This window comes from Rhagoletis zephyria, unplaced genomic scaffold, assembly GCF_001687245.7.
Source record: "Rhagoletis zephyria isolate East Lansing unplaced genomic scaffold, Rhagoletis_zephyria_1.1 Rzeph_scaffold_03206, whole genome shotgun sequence".
In the NCBI taxonomy this organism is placed as follows: domain Eukaryota; kingdom Metazoa; phylum Arthropoda; class Insecta; order Diptera; family Tephritidae; genus Rhagoletis; species Rhagoletis zephyria.
Window position 1 is genome coordinate 46,858 of NW_016160289.1, and position 19,943 is coordinate 66,800.

The following is a 19,943-nucleotide window of genomic DNA, read 5'->3' on the forward strand; positions in this document are numbered from 1 at the left end:
TGAGTGGTGTTGTAGCTCCATAAAAAGATTTCGGTGTTAAGCAGACAAACTTTTGTATGAAAACAACAAATTTTTTTGCTCATTTCTACTTAGGGCAATATTTAGTACAACTCTTTCCCCTTAAAATTTATTTTCAACCAAGGATCGCTTGACACTTTTCATGATTTTACAAGAAGAAAAAGTTCGGGTAAAATCTTGTAACTTCCTGCTCTACACAACTCTCCAAAAATCGCTCTCATTTACAAGATTTTGGAGTACGGGATCATTTTTCCTGTAACTTCCTGCAATTTCGTGTAAAACCCTGTAAGTTCATGGAGTACTGGATCAGAGCTAATATAACCTCAAATATCGCCAAAAACCGTGTCAAAATTTTTCGAACCGTGTAATTAGTACTTCATTAACTAACAGGTTTTTACACGAACTTGCAGGAAGTTACAGGAAAAATGTTGCCATACACCGAAATTCTGTAAATGAGAGCAATTTTTGGAGAACAGAAATTTGACAGATGTTAAGACACATTTAGTAGTAGGTGGAGAAGTTGTGTAATATTCCTGGCGTGTAATCAACTTTTAATTTATTGCCTTCAATTTTATCGTTCTTTTTTATTTTAAAGAAATCAACGTTTTTGGTAGATACTCTCTTTTTACTCTCACCCTAGAGAGTAATTTTGCTGTTTGACATTTCTACAATATTTTATACGAAAATATTTCAGAGCTATTGTAAAAATGTAAAATTCTGTACGAATGCACCAATCGTGTAAGTTGGCCTTTAGATGATTCTTATTACAGTTCTTTGGGGTACTGTATTCGACTTTTGTTAAGAGAATTAAAAGAAAAAAAATTCGCTTACAGCGTTTTGGCGGTTAGGGCGCGATATATGTTTTCAAATATGTATAATATGAGTAAACGAAAACACGCGGCCGCTGTGGTTTAGTGGTAAGCAGTGCGCACTTCCACTCCGCAGCGCCTGGGTTCAAGCCCTGGTCAAAGCAACATCGCAAAAAAATTTTGAAAAAAGGTTTTTTCTCAACAGCGGTCGCCCCTCGGCAGGCAATGGCAAACCTCCGAGAGTATTTGTGCCATGAAAAATAGCTTCTCATAAAAATACAATCGCCGTTCGGAGTCGGCGTAAAACTGTAGGTCCCTCCACTTTGTGTGACAACATCAAGGCGCACGCCACAAATTGGAGGAGAAGCTCGGCCAAACACTAACATGTGTGTAAGCGCCAATCTATTATTATTATTATTATTAAAACACGCCAGACCAACGAGAATTCAGAAATTTTGTCCAAGCCCAAATAATTATAAAGAAAATTTACCAAATAAAAAATGCAAAATAAACAAAATTATTTTAAAAAAGGTATTTGTAATGCACCGCTTTAAGTTCAAAACTTGTTAAGGGCGTATGTATAAAAAAATTTAACGCCAAAGTTTTTTTGTCGGACACAAAACACCTGCAAGAGTGGTGGAGCAACCGAGACGAGAAATACGAGCGAAAATTTTATTAAGTTTGCAACGATTTTTGCATAGAAGTTGCCTATTTCTTTTGTATTAAAATTTTTTTTTTGAAATTTTACATATACATACATATTATATTGTCAAGTTATTGCGTGTTAGTTATTAAAAATACATAAATATGTACATATTTATTTGTACTTATATATGTATGCATATAGATATATTTTGGGGAAATGTTAAAGCATTTTAAATGAGTATTGTGTATAATTGGAGTTCTCATTGAACATTATGGACAAATTAAAGAAAGCAAAACAAGTTAACATTACATTGTATAAGTAGTTAGTAATTTAAAGTGAACAGCAACAACAACATAAAAAGATGTAAGACACTAAGCCCTAAGCTTAACTCTAAGGAAGCCAAATCGAAGATTGAATACCACAAAATAAAAAATAAAATAAATAAAATAAAAACTATATTAAAACCGAAAGAAGAAATTGGTGAGTAACACACCTATATAATAAAATAAAATAAAAAAATAAAACCAATTCTAAAAATGTGTAAATCATAAAACAACTCACCCTGTATTTAAAAATTGTAACTGTGAAAAAAGCATTTTATTACAATTGGTGTTCGAATTGTAATAGAATGGCTGACGATATCCAGAAGTGCATGGAGAAAAGCAGAATTCGTGCATTTTCAAAGCACACACTCAAAACATTTTGCCAAATATGAACGCATTTAAAAACACTCATAAATAAATAAAAAAGATATGCTACAAGGCATAAACATTGTAAAAAAATCACAAGCGGATGCGCTTACAAATTAAATGAAAATTAACATGAATAAAAACAACTTTTAAACTTAACAAAAAAAAAAGTATTTAACGATGTAAAAAATATATTTAAAAAAAATCATAAAAATCTAAATTGTTGTGGTAGACACTGGAGCGTCAGTAACAATGCAATAAATGTATACAGAAAAAAAATAAATATCAAAGGCTGCAAATTTTAATTTACATACATTATTGATCGATAAAGAGGTAAGTGAAATAAAATTATTTCTAGGAATCATTTTAAATTCGTCGAAAGTCGAAAGTTTTATGTTCTCACCGCCTGTTCTATAACGAAAAAAAATTATACTCGTATTTTTTTTATTTTGCAATCAAAAAATATTTAGGTCTCGCTCAAAGCGCTCAAAGTTTTCACTATATTTTACCTGGGGAAAGCCCAATTTTTCGTAGAAACGGTATAGAATTCTTGGAAATCAATAGCGCGATTCATAAAACGTCGCGAAGTGGCATTTTTGGCGAAATGGCAATATAATTTAAAAATTCAAAACACAAACTCTCAAAGATATTCTCATTTTCAATCTCAAACAACAACAGTTGTGAACAATTTAATTTTTTTTTTTATTGTCGCAACTCCGGATTGCAAATGTAAAATTAAAAAAAAAAAAGTTTTTACAATTAAACTTCGAAGCAGCTTTAACTGATATATTTTTCTTGAAGTATGTCAAGACAATAAAAAACATGCGTTCCGCGACTTTGAGTTTGCAATGAATGCCACATAAAATATTATGGCAATGTCGCAATTTTTTCGCAAGAAAGCTTTCATACAAAAGTAATCAGCTGTGTCGCAAGGTGGCAAATTTTGCTAAAAATGCGACATTTTTATTGGAAGTCTCCGGAAGAGAAAGAGTTTTCTGATCGAAAATATTGATTTTCAAGAATTCTACCATTTGCACAAAAAAATATATATAAAATACATGGAAAACTTTGAGCGCTTTGAGCGACCCCTAAATAAATTTTTTTTATTTCAAAATAAAAACGGGTATATTTTTTCGGTATAGCTTAAACCACGAAGCTCTCTTAACTGTCAAAATTTTTATGAAATATTTATCGAATTTAGAATTTTCTTGTTATTCGATTTCATTTTTCTTACATAAAACTTGGTACTAAGCAGTTCCACGTATATTTTCCTTTTGTAGCCAAGTGGTTAGAGATGTAACACACAACAGCTATGAACAATTTCTTTTTTATTCTCAATTTTCTATATAAAATAATCGGATGAAAAATATTGATGAATGCGTTACCCTCAGCGTAAATTTTTTGATTTTCATTACAACCGTAAAGATTTCAAAGCAAAATCAAATTTGTGCGCCAAAATTGGTGGTGGAAATTAATATTTTATTTAGCAAATAATTTTTATTAAAAAATCTCACAAATATTTTTCTTCATTCTTCTCACCCGCATACATATCTGAAGCCTTTTTACAAAAAAGTGTTTAGCACTTGAATATGCATACAAAGATCGTTAAAGAACTCACATGCTTGCCTAATAAATCTAAAACTTTTTACGAAAATTAACTTTTATTCTGCTCTTTCTCTCTATTTATGCAATAGAGCTAACACATCAATACCCACGTAACAACCCTAATACATTTTTTTTTTAATAATACCAGAATAACTTAAACTAATTGCTTTCAAATATTGAAAGGGTGGTATATTTAATTCCGGTTATGTCCTGTAATGACTTCATCTTTACGTAAAGGAATTAATTCAGTGTGGCAACACACAAATGTCAAGCAATATCGAAAATCTATTACAATAAGGAAGAATTTCGAATCTGGCACAGCACTTCGAAAGCAAAGTGACAATCTGCCATTTTGTCAACGCTCCCAGTGGCATCCGCAACGTAAGTTCATTTTTCTTCAGAAAAGAAGCAGTTTTACATACAAAAATGTGAAATCTTAAAGAAAAAGTTAGTGCAATATAAAATCTATAAGTTAATTTAGTATACATATGTTTACTTAAGAGTCATTAATGCATAATTTGTTAATTTTTGCTGACCACATTCCGACACGTGTATAGTTAATCTTTGAGGTTATGGATAATACACCACTAATTTTTAACTTACTTTTTTCCGCCCTACAGGTTCCGTAACTCTTAATACGTTAAAATGTCGGGAGGCTTAGATATTCTGTCCCTTAAAGAGGATGATATCACCAAGATGTTGTTGGCCTTCACCCATTTGGGTTCGGATAACGTCAACTTCCAAATGGAACAGTACGTTTACAAGCGCCGCTCTGATGGTATCAACATCATCAATCTGGGCAAGACCTGGGAAAAGCTGATGTTGGCTGCCCGCGCCATTGCCGCCATCGAGTACCCACAAGATGTAAGTGGTAAATAAAAACTATACCGTTATATATATGTTAGCATGTTCCCGGATTGCAGAATTCGTAGGTTTTACGGGAAAGCTGTTGGGCCCCGTCGCATAAGGATTATTTCAGGTGAAAACAGCTTTCTAAGTAAATACCTNTAGAATTCGCAGGTTTTACGGGAAAGCTGTTGGCCACGTCGCATAAGGATTATTTCAGGTGAAAACAGCTTTCTAAGTAAATACCTTAAAACTTGCAAATTGTGGAGCACGTGAACAGGCTAATATGTTTGTACAGTGTGCACATGATGATTTTTTTCTAATCTTTCGGGTCTGAAATTCAATGAAGCCAACCTAACCGCTGATGGCACACTAAACAAATTTATTAGAGAATCGTTCTAATTTATAGGAAATGTACATTTCTAATAAATGACGTTATTTCAGGTCTTCGTCATTTCGTCGCGTCCCATTGGTCAGCGTGCTGTACTGAAGTTCGCTAAGTACACCGATACAACACCAATTGCTGGCCGTTTCACTCCTGGTGCATTTACCAATCAAATTCAACCGGCTTTCCGTGAACCTCGTCTGTTGGTGGTTACTGACCCAAACACCGATCATCAGCCCATCATGGAAGCTTCATATGTGAACATCCCCGTCATCGCATTCTGCAACACTGATTCGCCTCTGCGTTATATTGATATTGCTATTCCATGTAACAACAAGGCACCTCACTCCATCGGTTTGATGTGGTGGCTGTTGGCACGTGAAGTACTCCGTCTGCGCGGAACAATCTCGCGTGTCACTGAGTGGCCAGTTGTGGTCGATTTGTACTTCTACCGCGATCCTGAGGAAGCTGAGAAGGAAGAAGCCACTGCCAAGGAGTTGTTGCCACCTCCCAAGGTTGAAGAGGTTGTTGAACATCCAGTTGAGGAAGCTACCAACTGGGCTGATGAAGTTGCCGCTGAGACTCCTGGTGGAACTGAAGACTGGAATGACGATGCCGTCAAGACTTCATGGGGTGGAGATGGTAACTTCTAAAGCATTGGCACAGAATTCGAAATAAAGAGTTTTGTGAAAAATTAACTCTGTAGGCGATGGCTAAATGACCGAAATAAAGTAATTTTATTGGTACATCAATTGGACTATTTTTTTACCATGTTTGTTGTGTTGTATTTGATTCCTTAATGAGTGGAAGGGTTTTTGTGGTTGCGCCTCAGCTTTGCACTTCCTGCCTTGATATGCCCCTAAAAGTATGCTTCGCCAAATCGCTTCCGCCAAACGTAGCAGGAGGAAAAATTCTGGTGCTGATACTTGCTGAGCATTTCTGGGTGCCTGGTGTTTTTCGGTCTATGAATTATGATTATGGTGCGGATACTTGCTGTGCATGAGTGCCGGGTTTTTTGTCTATAGGAAAACTAAATTGCCTTTTAGAAAATTCGAAATAAAACACTGCAATTTTGTGTAAAAATANTTCTGAGTGCCGGGTTTTTTTGTCTATAGGAAAACTAAACTTGCCTTTTAGAAAATTCGAAATAAAACACTGCAATTTTGTGTAAAAATAATCTATTTATTATTAAATTTGTATATTCAATTAGTGTTTTTATTACGAATTTATATATTTAATTTTCTAGTCTAGAGAAAAAGTAGTTTGGATAAATGGAAATAAACTTAAAAAGTAGATTATGCAATTTTAAACTTGATTTTCTCACAAAAAGAAGTTTTTTGAAAATAAACTTGCGCATTGTCAATAGTTAGCGAAGGAATTTGCAAAATATGCACAGCTTTGATAATACCAGAAAAAAAAAGTAACAAAAATTTAAAGAAAAAATTAAATCACTTATAGCTACAATCAAATATATAGTTTTTTCGCATTAAATCAATAAAAAAATTCCAAGCCGATATTTTATAATACACTGTCATCATGGATTAGTTATTGGGGTAATATACAATACAATACATGAACTCCGGCACGGCTCAGTATTTTATCATACGAATATTTTTTGTTTATAAAATGTGACCATTANGTAACAAAAATTTAAAGAAAAAATAAAATCACTTATAGCTACAATCAAATATATAGTTTTTTCGCATTAAATCAATAAAAAATTCCAAGCCGATATTTTATAATACACTGTCGTCACGGATTAGTTATTGGGGTAATATACAATACAATACATGAACTCCGGCACGGCTCTCAGTATTTTATCATACGAATATTTTTTGTTTATAAAATGTGACCATTAAGTGTGTTAACACAAATGTAAATAATTGAATCGTATAGCTATTATATTTCTATTGTGGTATAGACTTTCTTTTTATTGTGGTGATTTTATGCGGGAGCTTCAAGATTTTTTAGTATAATTTATAAAATTGTGTTATTTATTGCGATAACATGTTATTCATTTTGTTGTTAAATATGAATATTCCAAAAACTTACAAATTTAAAATAATAGCAATAATAATAAGCATAGTAATAAGTGACAATAAAAACGTTCGTACATTTCGATATAAAAATTATACATTTCTTATTGTTCAAAGTGTTATTTAAGTATGCATCGATATTTCGCGGTATTTATAGATATTGTTTGTTTTTTATTTTTTTTTGTGTTTTGATATTTTAATTGATATTTATGTATATTAACATGTGGCGTTCAAATCATTTTTATAACTATATATCTATGTATTACTGTGGTTGTTGGTAGGAGTCTACTTGAAAGGATTTGGTCGTGCTTTAAATGTAGTGAGCTTTCGCAACTCCTTAATGCGTGCTTCTTCACGTTTTTTACGTTCTTCTTCTTCCTGAAATAAAGGAAAGTATTGCAACACGATTAGTCATTGAAAAGAAATCTAATGGGTCGATTACGGATGGCAACCGAACTTCAGTTGGGCGGCCAGTGGCTAAAATGGTATTACAGATGGCAACTGGCAACTGAGTTGCTATATTGGCCACTGTATTTTTGTGGTTGCCGCGGAAATTTTCATTTAGATAATTTATTTATTTTTTTAACTATTTCTTCAGCTTATTTACATTCAAGTCTTAGTTGCTGGTATTGTATTACCTTCAACTTAATAGAACTTAACTATAGTTGCTATTCATAATATACATACATGTGCATGGCATCTGTCGGATACCGGAGTAGGTATGACATTTTCATTTCAGCGGCGTTGCCCATCGCCAACCCAACTGAGGTTGCGTTGACATCTATAATCGACCCAAATAAAACACATATGCATGTATGTCTGAACATTACACCACGTCTAAATTAAACAAATCGCGCAATACGACCGGCTTAAGACTCAAATTTTATCATTTGGTATAGTAACGATCCTCCATGAATCTCACCTCTCTAGGACAATTGTAAGAGGTGCCGCCGCGAGCCTTTAGTTTTCCCATTGAAATTACACGTAAGAAAATGAGTTATTTGCTTTTGGGTAATATCATTTTCTAGGATCAATGAAAGCGCTCGAAACTGTTATATTACATTGATTACATCCTTTTAAAAAAGGATAATTTAGGAATTTAAATAATCTGAGCCTGCTTAATTCTTAAATGACATGTAATCAATCTCAATCCTCTGTACAGTCCTGATTTGACACCCAATGATTTCTTCTTATTCCGGCATCTTAAACTACATCTATGGCAAGTTAATCGTTAAAATATTCTTTAGGAACCCGATGAAATATTGCTCTAAAGAGAAAATGGCCTATCACGACTTAGGCTACTTTAACTAACGGGCACAGATATATGTACATGGAAACAGTGGTAGCTTCTATGTATATGAACTGTATCTATTATGGAAAACGTTTTTGTCTTTGAAAACCTCTGGTAGTCATTCAAACAATCACACAGGCAACAAACGGATAGTGCAGAGATTGGATTTCAAAATAGAAGTAAATATGGATATTCGCTAACGTAAGTAATTACAGCGAGTTCAGCTTTTGAATTTCTTTAATTTTTTATGCAACGGTGCATGTGCTCCATTTCAAGAAAGAAAACATACGTTGAGCAGAGATGAAAGAAAAATGCAAAGTTTTTAATTTACACTCAACAATGCATGGTTGTAACCACGCGGTGAAAGAAAACAATAAAAAATCGCAGGCAGACGGGTGGCACAAGAAGTAAAGCACTGAAGAACAAATAGCGCCAGACCGCGGCAAACAAACAGTCAGCCAAAAGGCAAGGAGAAGGCGCAAACAAGCAGTACATCACATTGGTGACGCTTGAAGTCAACAAGGCAGAACAAGTGAAATTATCGCAGAGTACATTTCTATAGGTAGGTGCTGCAAATAACTAGAAATATGTAAATGTAATCACAAAAATAAACGGAGGAGTTTTATAAACTAAAAGAAGCAACGACAAAAGCGTCTGCTCGGGAGAGCACCGTTGTTGTAGCACAACACAAGTCTGCTATTTTTATAATAGACCAGCCCAGACCCATGAACTGTGCCTTTGTATGTGAATATATGTAATTATGTTTGTATGTATAAATCAAATCAAATCCCCAACGTCGTACGTCTGGCAGCAAAGCTCAACAGAACAGTGGGGCACGGCAGTAGGAGGTACTAAAAAAAAATAATAATGAAAAGAGTGCAAACCACGCACGCCACATCAGATAGTTACATACAGTGACGGGCAAAACTGTAACATGGTGTAACACTTTTTACTTCAGCCATCGCTATCTTTCCAAGTTCTAACGACTTTCATACTTTTGCTGTATATTCTTGTTGGTACATCCCTACTCCCTCCCTCATAATGATTTGAAGTCAATACAACAACAATAAAAAAACCAGCAGACAAAAATGTAAATTAAGGCAGATGTTACAGTTTTGCACTCATATATTTTTAAGAGCTTTTTAACAATTTTCACGAAAAAAAAGCACTACTAGCACAATGTTCAGTACTCTTTTGCTTGTTTCAGTTCCTGGAAACGATTTGGCATACCTTATTTGTATCTCTGTAAAAATTCTGGAGGTATATCCTTAGTTTGCTTTCACAGCTCATGTACTCGATTTTACGGACTTGGATACTAAGTAAGCTGTGCTTTTAGTTGTTTTCGCAAATTCTCAATGAGATTCATGTCCGCGCATTGTGGAGGTCATTTGAAATTAGCAAATTTTTCCTTTTGTATCCAGTCTTTGCGAATATGTGCAGTGTGTTTTGGGTGATTTTTCAGCAGAAACTCTCATTTTTTCGACTACATCTTGCAAATTTTGTTGAAATATGAACAGATACTGTTCCTCACGCATAATGTGTACTAACAGACCAAGAAAATTTTTGAAATACAACGCAAAACTATTATTGACCGACCACTGTTATTCACAGTTTGCCTTACATGCTGCGCATGGGCTTAATTTGGGTCTTTTAATACCATGCCCGGCCATCTGATTGAAAGCGATTAATTTAGTCTTTTCGGACCAAATAACCTTCAATTGAAACTTAAAAATATGTTTTTTATTGTATTCTGAACGGTCTAACATATCCCAATAGGCAACGGTTCGGTTTTCGTGTGTACAGCAAAATGCTGCCGCACTCGCACCTGTATTTTTAACAAATTTGCTTTTTTCTTCTTTGTGATGCCTTTGCGCTCAATTTTGGAATTCTTCGCCTCGCTGTCCATTGATTTGCGTTAAAGTTTAATACCTTAAGCGCTTCTGTAATAGTGGCTGCATCGCTACTTGCTGCTAAGTTCACAAGATATCGTACCGTAATATTTTTTGACGACCTCCTTTGTCCATGGGAACACTTTAGGCTATATTTTTTCTCAGTCTTAACATTTTCAAGTAGCAAATTCCAAAATTTTTTGCCACTTTTCGTGCGGTCCCGCCTTTCCGCAGTAAATCTATTATTTACATTTATGGTTCCTGATTAACTATATTATTTACTGGTGATCACTTCGTCAATAAATTACAATACAGAAAAAAGTCATCTGACTTCCAACTACATAAGAGATAACTGTCAAATGTAAAACTGAGAGTGAGTGCAAAACTGTAGCGTCTGCCTCAATTTACATTTTTGTCTGCTGGTTTTTTTATTGTTGTTGTATTGACTTCAAATCGTTATGAGAGAGGGAGCAGGGATGTGCCAACAAGAATATACAACAAAAGGATGAAAGTCTTTTGAACTTGGAAATATAGCGATGGCTGCATTAAAAAGAGTTACACCATGTTACAGTTTTGCTCGTCACTGTAAGTATTAATAGAGGAAAGGAAGCTGAAGGAAAAAACTAGTGTTGCCGCACGCCAGAAAGAAAAAAAAAAATGAAAATGAAACAGGCTATAAAGCACGAAAAAAGGGAGAGGCATACGCGCGCAAGGGATGTGCGAGTGTGTGAGCTGTTAGGCGCTGGCAGGTGCGCTTTGCTTTGTGCGACAGCAGCAGCGTTTCATAATTAATAGCTGCACATTCTTTGCTCCACCTACAACTTTGCTCTTTTCTACAACTTTGCTGAACATTTTATTCGCTGCTGCTTTCATTCACNTTAGCTGATAAAAGTCTAAAGGTCAATACGAATTTGCTGCACTGGCGCAAAAAAGTTAGACAACACAAACAACAATTAAATTGGTACACTTTCGAAAAACGTTCACCAAATTTTCAAAATTTTAAGTCAGCACTTTTAGAAACATTTTTAGAATTCAGTTGTATAGCCCATTAGGATGACAAAGTTCAAGGACCTACAAATACCTTTGGGCTTTCATAATTTTTTAAGATGATGATGTTGTGCATTTGCTTCGATATCAATGACTAAGTGGAAAATCGACCTACCTCGGCAGCCAGTTCGAAAATGCCCTCTCTCAGAATTTGGTTGAAGAACGCCCTATTTTAGAAATTGATTGCGCAGAATTCGGTTCAAAAACGCCCTAGTAAAATCATTTTGCATTCTCAGGTCAATTTTATGGTCAAAATATGTAGGCAATTTTTTGCCAGGGTGTTACATACATATCGCTCATTAACTTCAATAGTGTCACAACTAAAAAAAGCAACACTCGAGAAAATTTTGTATTTACATACAGTGAAGCTTTATATTTTGTTCATAAATATAATACCAGCTCTTTTTGAATATAATGATTCGAAACGTTAGTTATATTTAACTGTAAACAAACTATAAAAAAAGCATACAAAAGTTTTAGCATATTTTACGGGGATATGTATATTTGTTTTTTTTTTTGTTTTTTTTTTGTGAAATTTTTGAAAATAAATCTTATTTTTTATTTGACCGAAGAATGCAAAACGATTCGACGGTTTTACCGTAGGGGTCCTAGACCTTTTATCCTGATTTGGAATCATTCCGCCCCAAAAATTGTGTCCCATTGTGTATCTAGGGTTTACAGAATCCACAATCCACATTCTACAATTAACTTTTTTCCTACGCCTCCATTTTTGCTAACGAAGGTAAGAATGAAATTTCTAACTAAGACATCGTTCATCCGAAACTTTTTACATCGTTATTATAGAAAGTACATTAGCCTGAATGTCTTCTGTTGAAAAGGAATTAATTAACTTGCATCTAAAATTTGAAAACATTGTGAATGAACATAAGTATATTAAATAAACGACTTTAATGACTCCTACGTGCGTACATAGAGTGAGTCAATAACATAAAGGCCTCTGATAAATTGTGCCTTACTCATTGGCTTTCTTCAGAACTTTGCACTTTATAATTTTTAGAACAAATCCAGCCACAATAATGCACTTTCAGTCGGATAGTTGGCTGATAATTCGAACTTTACAGCTAGAGGAATTGAATCATCATTACAAGTGCATTCGAGCTAACGCCAACTTAAGTGTATAAATTGTGGAATAGGTGTCAGTGAATTCCCATAGCAGCATTCAATCATTATACATATCAGCAACGTATTAAACATTAAAAAAAACGGTAATTATTATGGTTTGCAAAAGCAATCTTATCTGCATAAAGAAGAAGAACAAACACAACTGAATATTTAAATTATATTTAAAATAAGATTTACATACGTATTTACTACGTTAACGATTTTCGTTTTGTTTGCAGAAGCAAAGAAAAGAAATTTACTCGCTGCGGCTTATCTGATAACAATTTCATGCCAAGAAATTAAGTCAGCAGATAAGAAAATGCGAATCTGCAATAGCGTGAATGCAAATACATATCGTCGTTTAAAGTACAAAACCGTGTATCAAAAAAATGCACAACCTCGCATGTGTAGGTCGCTTGACCAGACTCCTAGATGGTACAGGTGACTTCTTAACCTACAATGGCCCGTCACATCGTACCATGTTAGTAAGCTTTTGAAAATTTTAATTCGAGTAAAAATATTATTAATTCTTAGTGGTCCGGCCAGATTAGACAAAAAGTATTAAGCTAAAATAATTCGCATAGAGCATAAAATTTGTGCAGGTATCATCATAGCTAATGTTACGGAAAACTAAACGAAACTCTGAAAGTTTAAAGAAAGTTTTTTACTCTGAAATACATATGTATCTGTGACTATGTCCATAGTAACCTTGAAAATGCAATCCTTATTATATTATGAATCCCACCCGCAGCGACAAAAAATTATACAGAAAAAATTTACCAAATTGTAAATTTTATGAATTTATATGTCCAAAACGTAACACTGATATTTACCAACGATTCTCGAGGCTGTTTTCTCGACTAATTTGCCTCTAAAGTTTTGGGGACACACAAAAAGATTAACTTAAAAAACTATATACGCAAAGATATCCAAATCGTACAAAAGAGGAAACAAATTATGAATAAGCAAAATAAAGCGGCAAAATGAGTAGAATGTAGACGCAAGTACAGGCAATTCTTCTGAGAACCCAATAAAGCAACTTGTTTGCTAATAAACATATACAGATAAGATTAACTCAATACTTTTGAACGTTGTTATTCTTGTAGTGGTACTACTACGCCCCGCTTAGGTCGATACGTATTAAGCAGTAATGTGCGATTATTCAAGTCTCTAGCAGATTTGATGATGCCAGCTACAATTACAATGCTTAAATCGCAGCCACTAGCAGTGGTGTGCAAATGAATTATGCAAATTGAAAATTGTTTTACTGCGACAAGCAGACGACGACGGCTGCAGCAAGACAGATGTACAAAATAAATTAATCTTAATAGTGAGAAGGTATGTATGAATGAATATGGAAATGTTCGTTACTGCTATTGGAATTTAAAGAAAAATATTCATGTTTTATCTCACCATTTCCAGGGAAGAATATTTTTGTTAATCCTTTTCGTTGCCAGACGAAATGCCACACCTTTTTATTACGTCCATCCTCTTGCTGTTCTGGCTGGTTTGTTTCAGTTTCTTCATTTTGTTGTTTCTGTTTTATTTTATGAATTTTTGTTTGCTTGCTTTGCTGTATATCGTCACACCCACCTCTACATCTGACATTGTGACGGCATTTGTCCCCATGCCCGTCACCGCGTTCTTCTAATAAACCCCCCACCAACGCAGTTGACTGCACGCATCAGTTGTTAAAACTGGGTGTGTGGCTGGAATTGAGCGCCGCTGATGATGCTGTAGATTCATCAGCCGACAAAGTTGTATCACCGTAGAAACGTGGTTCATCGTGCATTTCGCTAACATTGCCAGCGCCTTCCTCGTCGGAATCGTCATCCCCAGAACTATCAGCTAATTTCGATACTGCACCAGCGCCATTACCATCGATGGACGCTGCAGGTGTCCCTTGGTTTCCAGCAGTAGTTCCAAGAGCCGTTTTGGACGATTCTATTTTGACGACTTTAGACAGCCGTTCATAGCAAGCGGTACACACACGCACCGGCTTAGAGCTCTGTTGAGGTAATAGGAATTTCTTCGACGAACAAGGCCCGCAAACGACTGCTCCGCAATTACGACAATGATGACGACGTACGATCATTGTGAATTGAGTTTTCTTGCAATGCATACAGTGGGTGGCCTCAGCGTCAGGCACCCATACGGCAGCGTGATTTTCAACGGGCTTCTTGCCACTCTTGCGCAACAAATCTTCCACACACTTGTTGATGTGTGCCATCCATTCCTGCTTTTCAGTGCTGGTAGCGGCAAAAACAACAAACGATTTTGTTGTGGTACGTATGAGCCAGCCATTTCGGTATTGACCATTATCTTCTAATGATTCAAGTGACACTTCTTCCAATGGCATAATATGCTGCTTATTATATTTCTTCTTCCCAATAACAATATTACCATACACTAAGATATCATTGAAGAGGAAGAATTGTCTGGACTTTGGACGCTTGCGGCACATTTTAGTGAGAACTCCTTCGCCAACTAGCACCCGTCCAGGAATTGCCAAAGGCACGCCTGAGCTACCAAAGCAGCTTTCTACCATAGCTATACGCCTGGAGTTGGCCTCCGAGTTAACTAGGCGATCCACCATGATGACAGGTTTACACTTTGCGCCTCAATGTGTGGTTAGCAGTGATTACAAAAACCTCAGTGTAATATGTTTAAGATGTTATAGAAGGTATATACGTAGGCGGTGCACTCGATGGAACGGAGATACGCCTGCAGTTCGCTAGCTACGAAGTAGGTTACACGATTTCTTTACTTCGAGCAGTTAATCACATTTACCAAAAAATTGTCCAAGATCAACTTTCTTTTTTTTACGATTGTTTGATATTGAAACCGTAACAATTATGTAAAAATTACGGAAATATTGAATTAGATATCACGAAAAGATTTGCGTTATTTTGCAGATATTTTTTTTTGCAATATTTGCCTCGTACTTGAATATGGAATGAAAATACGCTCGAATATGAACAAAAGTCGAATTGCTTGAATTACGTTTCTGCTTTCCATTTATCACATATTTTCATCCTCGTCATTCCTTTTTTTTTTTCGTCATTCCCCATGTACGGTGTTCGCAATGAGGGCTACCAGATTGAAATAACCTAATCGGTAAAAACTTTCTTACTGAACCCTTGAAATATGGCGCTGGATAGCAGGTTTGAAAGTTAGAACATATGCAAAAAATTGATATTTTAAAATAAATGAGCAAATTTAAATAGTATAAAGCAACAGATTTAACAAAAATTTTTAAATTCTTTGCAGTCAGGGCGGCAGCTCCATCGTGCGGGCGCTACGAGTGATTGCGTACGAAAATACTCATTCGCCACCTATTGGAATTTTCCGGTTTTTGTTCATTCTGAAATGTCGGAATTTTGCTCTTTGTGGTTATGAGAACACTATAGCCAATCGATTTACATGAAATATAGCAGATTTCCGTAAATTGTACATAATTCTTACAATTTATATCGCCACAAAAACAGAAGTAAATAAAGCACAACACAAAGAAAAAACTAAAATCGCGACTAGCTCGAACGTAAATTGAGAATGAATGCAGCTTTTGCTTGAGTGAAAATGACAGTTGAGTAACAAGAATGTACAACAAAATGGAAGAAAAAGTTTTGACATAAGCGTTGATGCCACATTGCAGTAATTAAAATTTGTGCGTCGGTTTTAAAACATCAAAATACATGCAATGCAAACGACACTTTAAAACGTCTACATTCACTGGGGACATTTTACCAACACTACGAATCCTAAACATTTAAGAATATTCGTACTTTTTTCAATAGTATCGTTTGCTTTGCTTACAATTTCTACCTGTTTTTGCTTCTCCTCCATAGTCCGCAGTATTGCCGCATCATATTGTTTACGTTCTTGTAGCCGCTTCTCTGAACGAAGATTAAAAGGACATGCAACCAACACAGTTTGCGCCTTCTTGGGTACAAAAGGTTCCTCATGCAGTACTGTTGTTGGGCGCGGTTCGAATTTAGGTTGGTGTAATGGTTTTAATTCTTCCAGCTAAGTAAAATATAAACTGCAATATTATGTTTACATTTAAAGATTACTTGATATAACATACTTTTTTCTTTCGTTTTTCTTCAGCTTCAATAGACTTTTTGAGAACGACAGGCGTTACAGGCACTGTCACAGCATGTACAACTTTTTTCTGCTCCAGAGATTTGTGACATGCCCTAAAATTAGGTACTGGTCTGCTATGAAATTCACGCCATTTTCGTTCCTCTTCTAAACGCGTGCGCAACATCTCTTCTTTTCGACGTTTATAGACTTCGTTGCACTGATAAGCGTGAGGAACCGACGCCGACGCCTGTTTTGCCACTACGCCGGCCTGTGAGCAGCTACTACCATCTGCCATCATGGGCGTACTCATTTCCTTTTTTGCCCCTGGGTTAATTCGTGCTTTGTTCCGCATAATTAAAGATTCTGATAATACAACTGGTTTTGAAACCATAGATCCCATGTCATTTAAGGAAGTTTGCGAAGAAGATATTTTTTTGCTTCCTCCTGGATTGATTCGCGCTCTGTTGCGGGCAATCAGTGATTCGGAAAGAGTTATAGGGTTTGCGGGATTCGTTATGTTTGATGATTTTTTTGGGGATTCATTTATATGAACAGCTTCATTTACCTCACCGCATTCTTCATTTACAATTGGATTTATTCCTGGTTCAATTTTATGTTTTTGTACATCGGGTTTTTCGTCTTCGACCGATGTTGTTAATTGTATTTCCTTCAAAGGAGTTTTAATGGTTGATCTCGGAGTGCTTACTACGTTTAAGTTCTCCTTATCCTCAGTTACACTCAAGGTATCGTCTAAAGTAAAGGCATCTGCAACAACCACAATTGTATGACTTATTACAACTTTATATTAAACAACTTACCGATTTCTTTGAGCAAGTCCATATTACCTTCCGATTCGTCCAGACGTTCGTGTTTTATATGTTTTTTTCCTGTCATTACAGTATTGAAAAAAGGGTGGAATCAAACAAAAGTAAAGAATTTTGCCATCAAACAATTGTTTTGTTCTCATAGAACTTTGCTCACCGAAGAAATTTTGCGAATGATCAAGCACATGATTTCCAACTTCAATGTCGTCCCAGTTAAAATTATCCACTTGTAGAGTCTTTATATTTACATGCTCCATTTGATTTTGTGTATGTAGTGAACAAAACTAAATATTAAACAAAAGATTCACATTAATTTGATACACAAAATTTGGACGAAATAAAAGCAATTTAGCGCGAGCGACGTTTCAAAATCACAGTTTAAATTCGTTTTCATTTTTGACACCATTGACGATTACATGCGTTAGAACGAGAAAAAACTATTGTTTGAAAAACTGACAGCACGAAATGTAATAGATTTACAGGGTGATAAACAAATCTAAATTTACGTTAATTGCTTGTACAGGGTGGTAGACACGGAGCGCGGTTGCCACTTCCGAAAAAAATTAAAAACAAAAGCAAAATCGTTGAAGCGATTTTTTTTTGTGAAGGTACGTTACGATTTTCCTTGAATTAATCGCTGAATTCCCAAATCGTTCAGGTTCGTTTCATCGCATTGCTTAATAAACGCTCACATTACAGTACCAATAACTTTATTGCCCAAGAACCACGTAGACAATATTTGTTTAGATAATTAGTAATAAAAAAATAAAAATACTTGCTAACGCAATTGATCTCTGTACTCTGATGTAAAACTAAACTTCGCAGCTGAACTTCATGTTCAGCTCTTATATACCTGCACTCGCACTCATGACAACTCTAGAGGGTTCTTGTCGAAAGTTTTCAAACATTGCATTTTACGTTTCTTGACGTCGAAGCTTCTACATTCTTCACACTGCCCTCCACCTAATTCTGATAGGTTGTACTGTAGTTTACGGAAATAAACCTTTCTTCCGCTGTAGATTGTACAGCACGACTGACATTTCCCTAGTTGTCCTGCCTGCCACTCTTCCGCTGGTGTCTATTATGTCTTCTTTGGCCTCGGCTTCTGAACAGTGTTTAAATTCCAAGCTACATGGTCAACGGGACATGGCATCAGCATTTATGTGCATACTTACTTGCCTTTCGGTGCTCAACAGTGAAGTCATAACATTTGCAATCTCTCAATCCACCGATCGAACTCGGAAAAGTAGCCCATCCACCAACTCTAGTAGTTCACCATGAGTTAAGAAATAATTCATCTCTGGTTCTCCAATAGATCGGCTGTGGTAGGCAACCACCTTCTCCTGTCCATCATATGTCTCCTATGGTATAACCACTAGAATCCGTATCCAAATCAAATGGAGCTCCTAGTACCGGGTGCGCTAGCATAGGGGCAGTACATATGGAAAGCCTCTTCTTGCTCTTTGTTCCACTCGAATGGCTCTAGTTCTATTCATAGTGAGCTCTTGGGAGTCTAATAGTAACGCTGACACAATTCGGAACTCGGATAATAACTGCATAGTTCAATCAAACTTCGTTGCTCGTGCAAGTGCGATTTCCCCTTAGTGATGGAGATGTACCTTATGTACCCTTTTTCTTCAACCGTGAGCACTTTTTTGGAATTGGATGATGACTCTTTCAAAAGTGGCTAAAGCGTTGCATAATTCAAAGGGCATCACCGTGAATTGTCTTCCTCTCGTATATCTGATTGCCAATAACCTCATTTAAGGTCGAGTCTTGAGAACCATTTCGTGCCAGTCAGCGAGTCGAGAGTAGCATCGATTCTGGGCAATGGATGCCATCCTTCTTTGTCACATCATTTAGTTTTCAGTATTCCACGCGGAACCGCATTTGGCCATCCTTCTTCTTTACAAGTGCTACCGGCGAACTCCATGGGCTCGCTGATCAAACATCACATCACTATCGATCATTTCTTTAATGGTCTGACTTACAACTTCACGTCTGGCAGGTGGAACACTCCTAGAAGCTTGACAGATTGGTCCTGCATCACTAGTTGGTCCGGCCTGGTTTGTTGCCATCCTTGTCGAATATGTTGGAGTATCTGGTGAGCTCCTTGCCTTATCAAACCTTTCGTCCATACATTGATGTCTTCCGCAATGTCATTCTCGTTAATGGAAACGCTTCCAGGTAGCTTTTCGCAGTTGAATATGGCCTCCACCTCTTGACATTGTCCCAGTACAGTTCCTCTTCGAAATTGGATTGGTGATTAAAACTCATTAGGTTCTCGAACTGGAATGTGTCCAGCTTTGTGCGTCTTAGCCAGGGTTTTACCAATAAGTACGTCCAGTGTAGAATTTTTTGTTGCTTCAACAACCCACAATCTTCATCAATCTTCGCTCAAGCAATTGCTTCTGACTTCGATGGAATCTGAATCCAGTTGCTGTTCTTAACCTTGCTCCAGGCTTGGGTTTAGTGACCAAATCAGATCGAATGATGGAATGTGTAGCGCTCTTCTCCGTCTACATATCCACCATCAGTGACGTTGCTCGCATTGCTGCCTTTTTATGAGATGGAGATTATGGGGCATTAAATTACGTTTGCGTCCTGCCGAATTGTTGTTTCTGTTGGTCTGGCTTTCCACATTTAACGC

The 19,943-nt window shown here is 36.0% G+C and overlaps 2 protein-coding genes across 4 annotated transcripts; one reads left to right on the top strand and one right to left on the bottom strand.

Annotated features, from left to right (window-relative positions):
• The first annotated feature begins 4,065 nt into the window (after nucleotides 1-4,065).
• Nucleotides 4,066-5,741, top strand: sta (stubarista 40S ribosomal protein SA). 2 transcript variants are annotated; one of them, XM_017623468.1, is made up of 3 exons: nucleotides 4,066-4,148; nucleotides 4,388-4,631; nucleotides 5,058-5,741. In XM_017623468.1, exons 2-3 carry the CDS (start codon nucleotides 4,413-4,415, stop codon nucleotides 5,649-5,651), a joined length of 813 nt encoding a protein of 270 aa, XP_017478957.1. In that variant the 5' UTR covers nucleotides 4,066-4,148; nucleotides 4,388-4,412; the 3' UTR covers nucleotides 5,652-5,741. The 2 variants fall into 2 exon arrangements, with proteins under 2 accessions (XP_017478957.1, XP_017478959.1); XM_017623470.1 differs by having other exon boundaries at nucleotides 4,110-4,214.
• A 969-nt stretch (nucleotides 5,742-6,710) lies between these two features.
• mei-38 (meiotic 38) lies at nucleotides 6,711-17,708 on the bottom strand. 2 transcript variants are annotated; one of them, XM_017623471.1, is made up of 5 exons: nucleotides 17,451-17,708; nucleotides 17,288-17,356; nucleotides 16,471-17,234; nucleotides 16,200-16,409; nucleotides 6,711-7,412 (listed from the first exon to the last, which is right to left on the bottom strand). In XM_017623471.1, exons 1-5 carry the CDS (start codon nucleotides 17,548-17,550, stop codon nucleotides 7,320-7,322), a joined length of 1,236 nt encoding a protein of 411 aa, XP_017478960.1. In that variant the 5' UTR covers nucleotides 17,551-17,708; the 3' UTR covers nucleotides 6,711-7,319. The 2 variants fall into 2 exon arrangements, with proteins under 2 accessions (XP_017478960.1, XP_017478961.1); XM_017623472.1 differs by having other exon boundaries at nucleotides 7,219-7,412; nucleotides 16,209-16,409.
• Nucleotides 17,709-19,943: the final 2,235 nt, after the last annotated feature.

Bases quoted from the DNA above. Each gene is read 5' to 3' on its own strand.
- mei-38 (XM_017623471.1), bottom strand. From the start codon at position 17,550: ATGGAGCATGTAAATATAAAGACTCTACAAGTGGATAATTTTAACTGG. The intron at 17,235-17,287 runs GTAAGTTGTTTA...TGGTTGTTGCAG, and splicing joins GGACTTGCTCAAAGAAATCG to ATGCCTTTACTTTAGACGAT. The intron at 7,413-16,199 runs GTAAGCAAAGCA...CCTTTATTTCAG, and splicing joins AGCAAAAACAGGTAGAAATT to GAAGAAGAAGAACGTAAAAA.
- sta (XM_017623468.1), top strand. From the start codon at position 4,413: ATGTCGGGAGGCTTAGATATTCTGTCCCTTAAAGAGGATGATATCACC. The intron at 4,632-5,057 runs GTAAGTGGTAAA...ACGTTATTTCAG, and splicing joins CCATCGAGTACCCACAAGAT to GTCTTCGTCATTTCGTCGCG.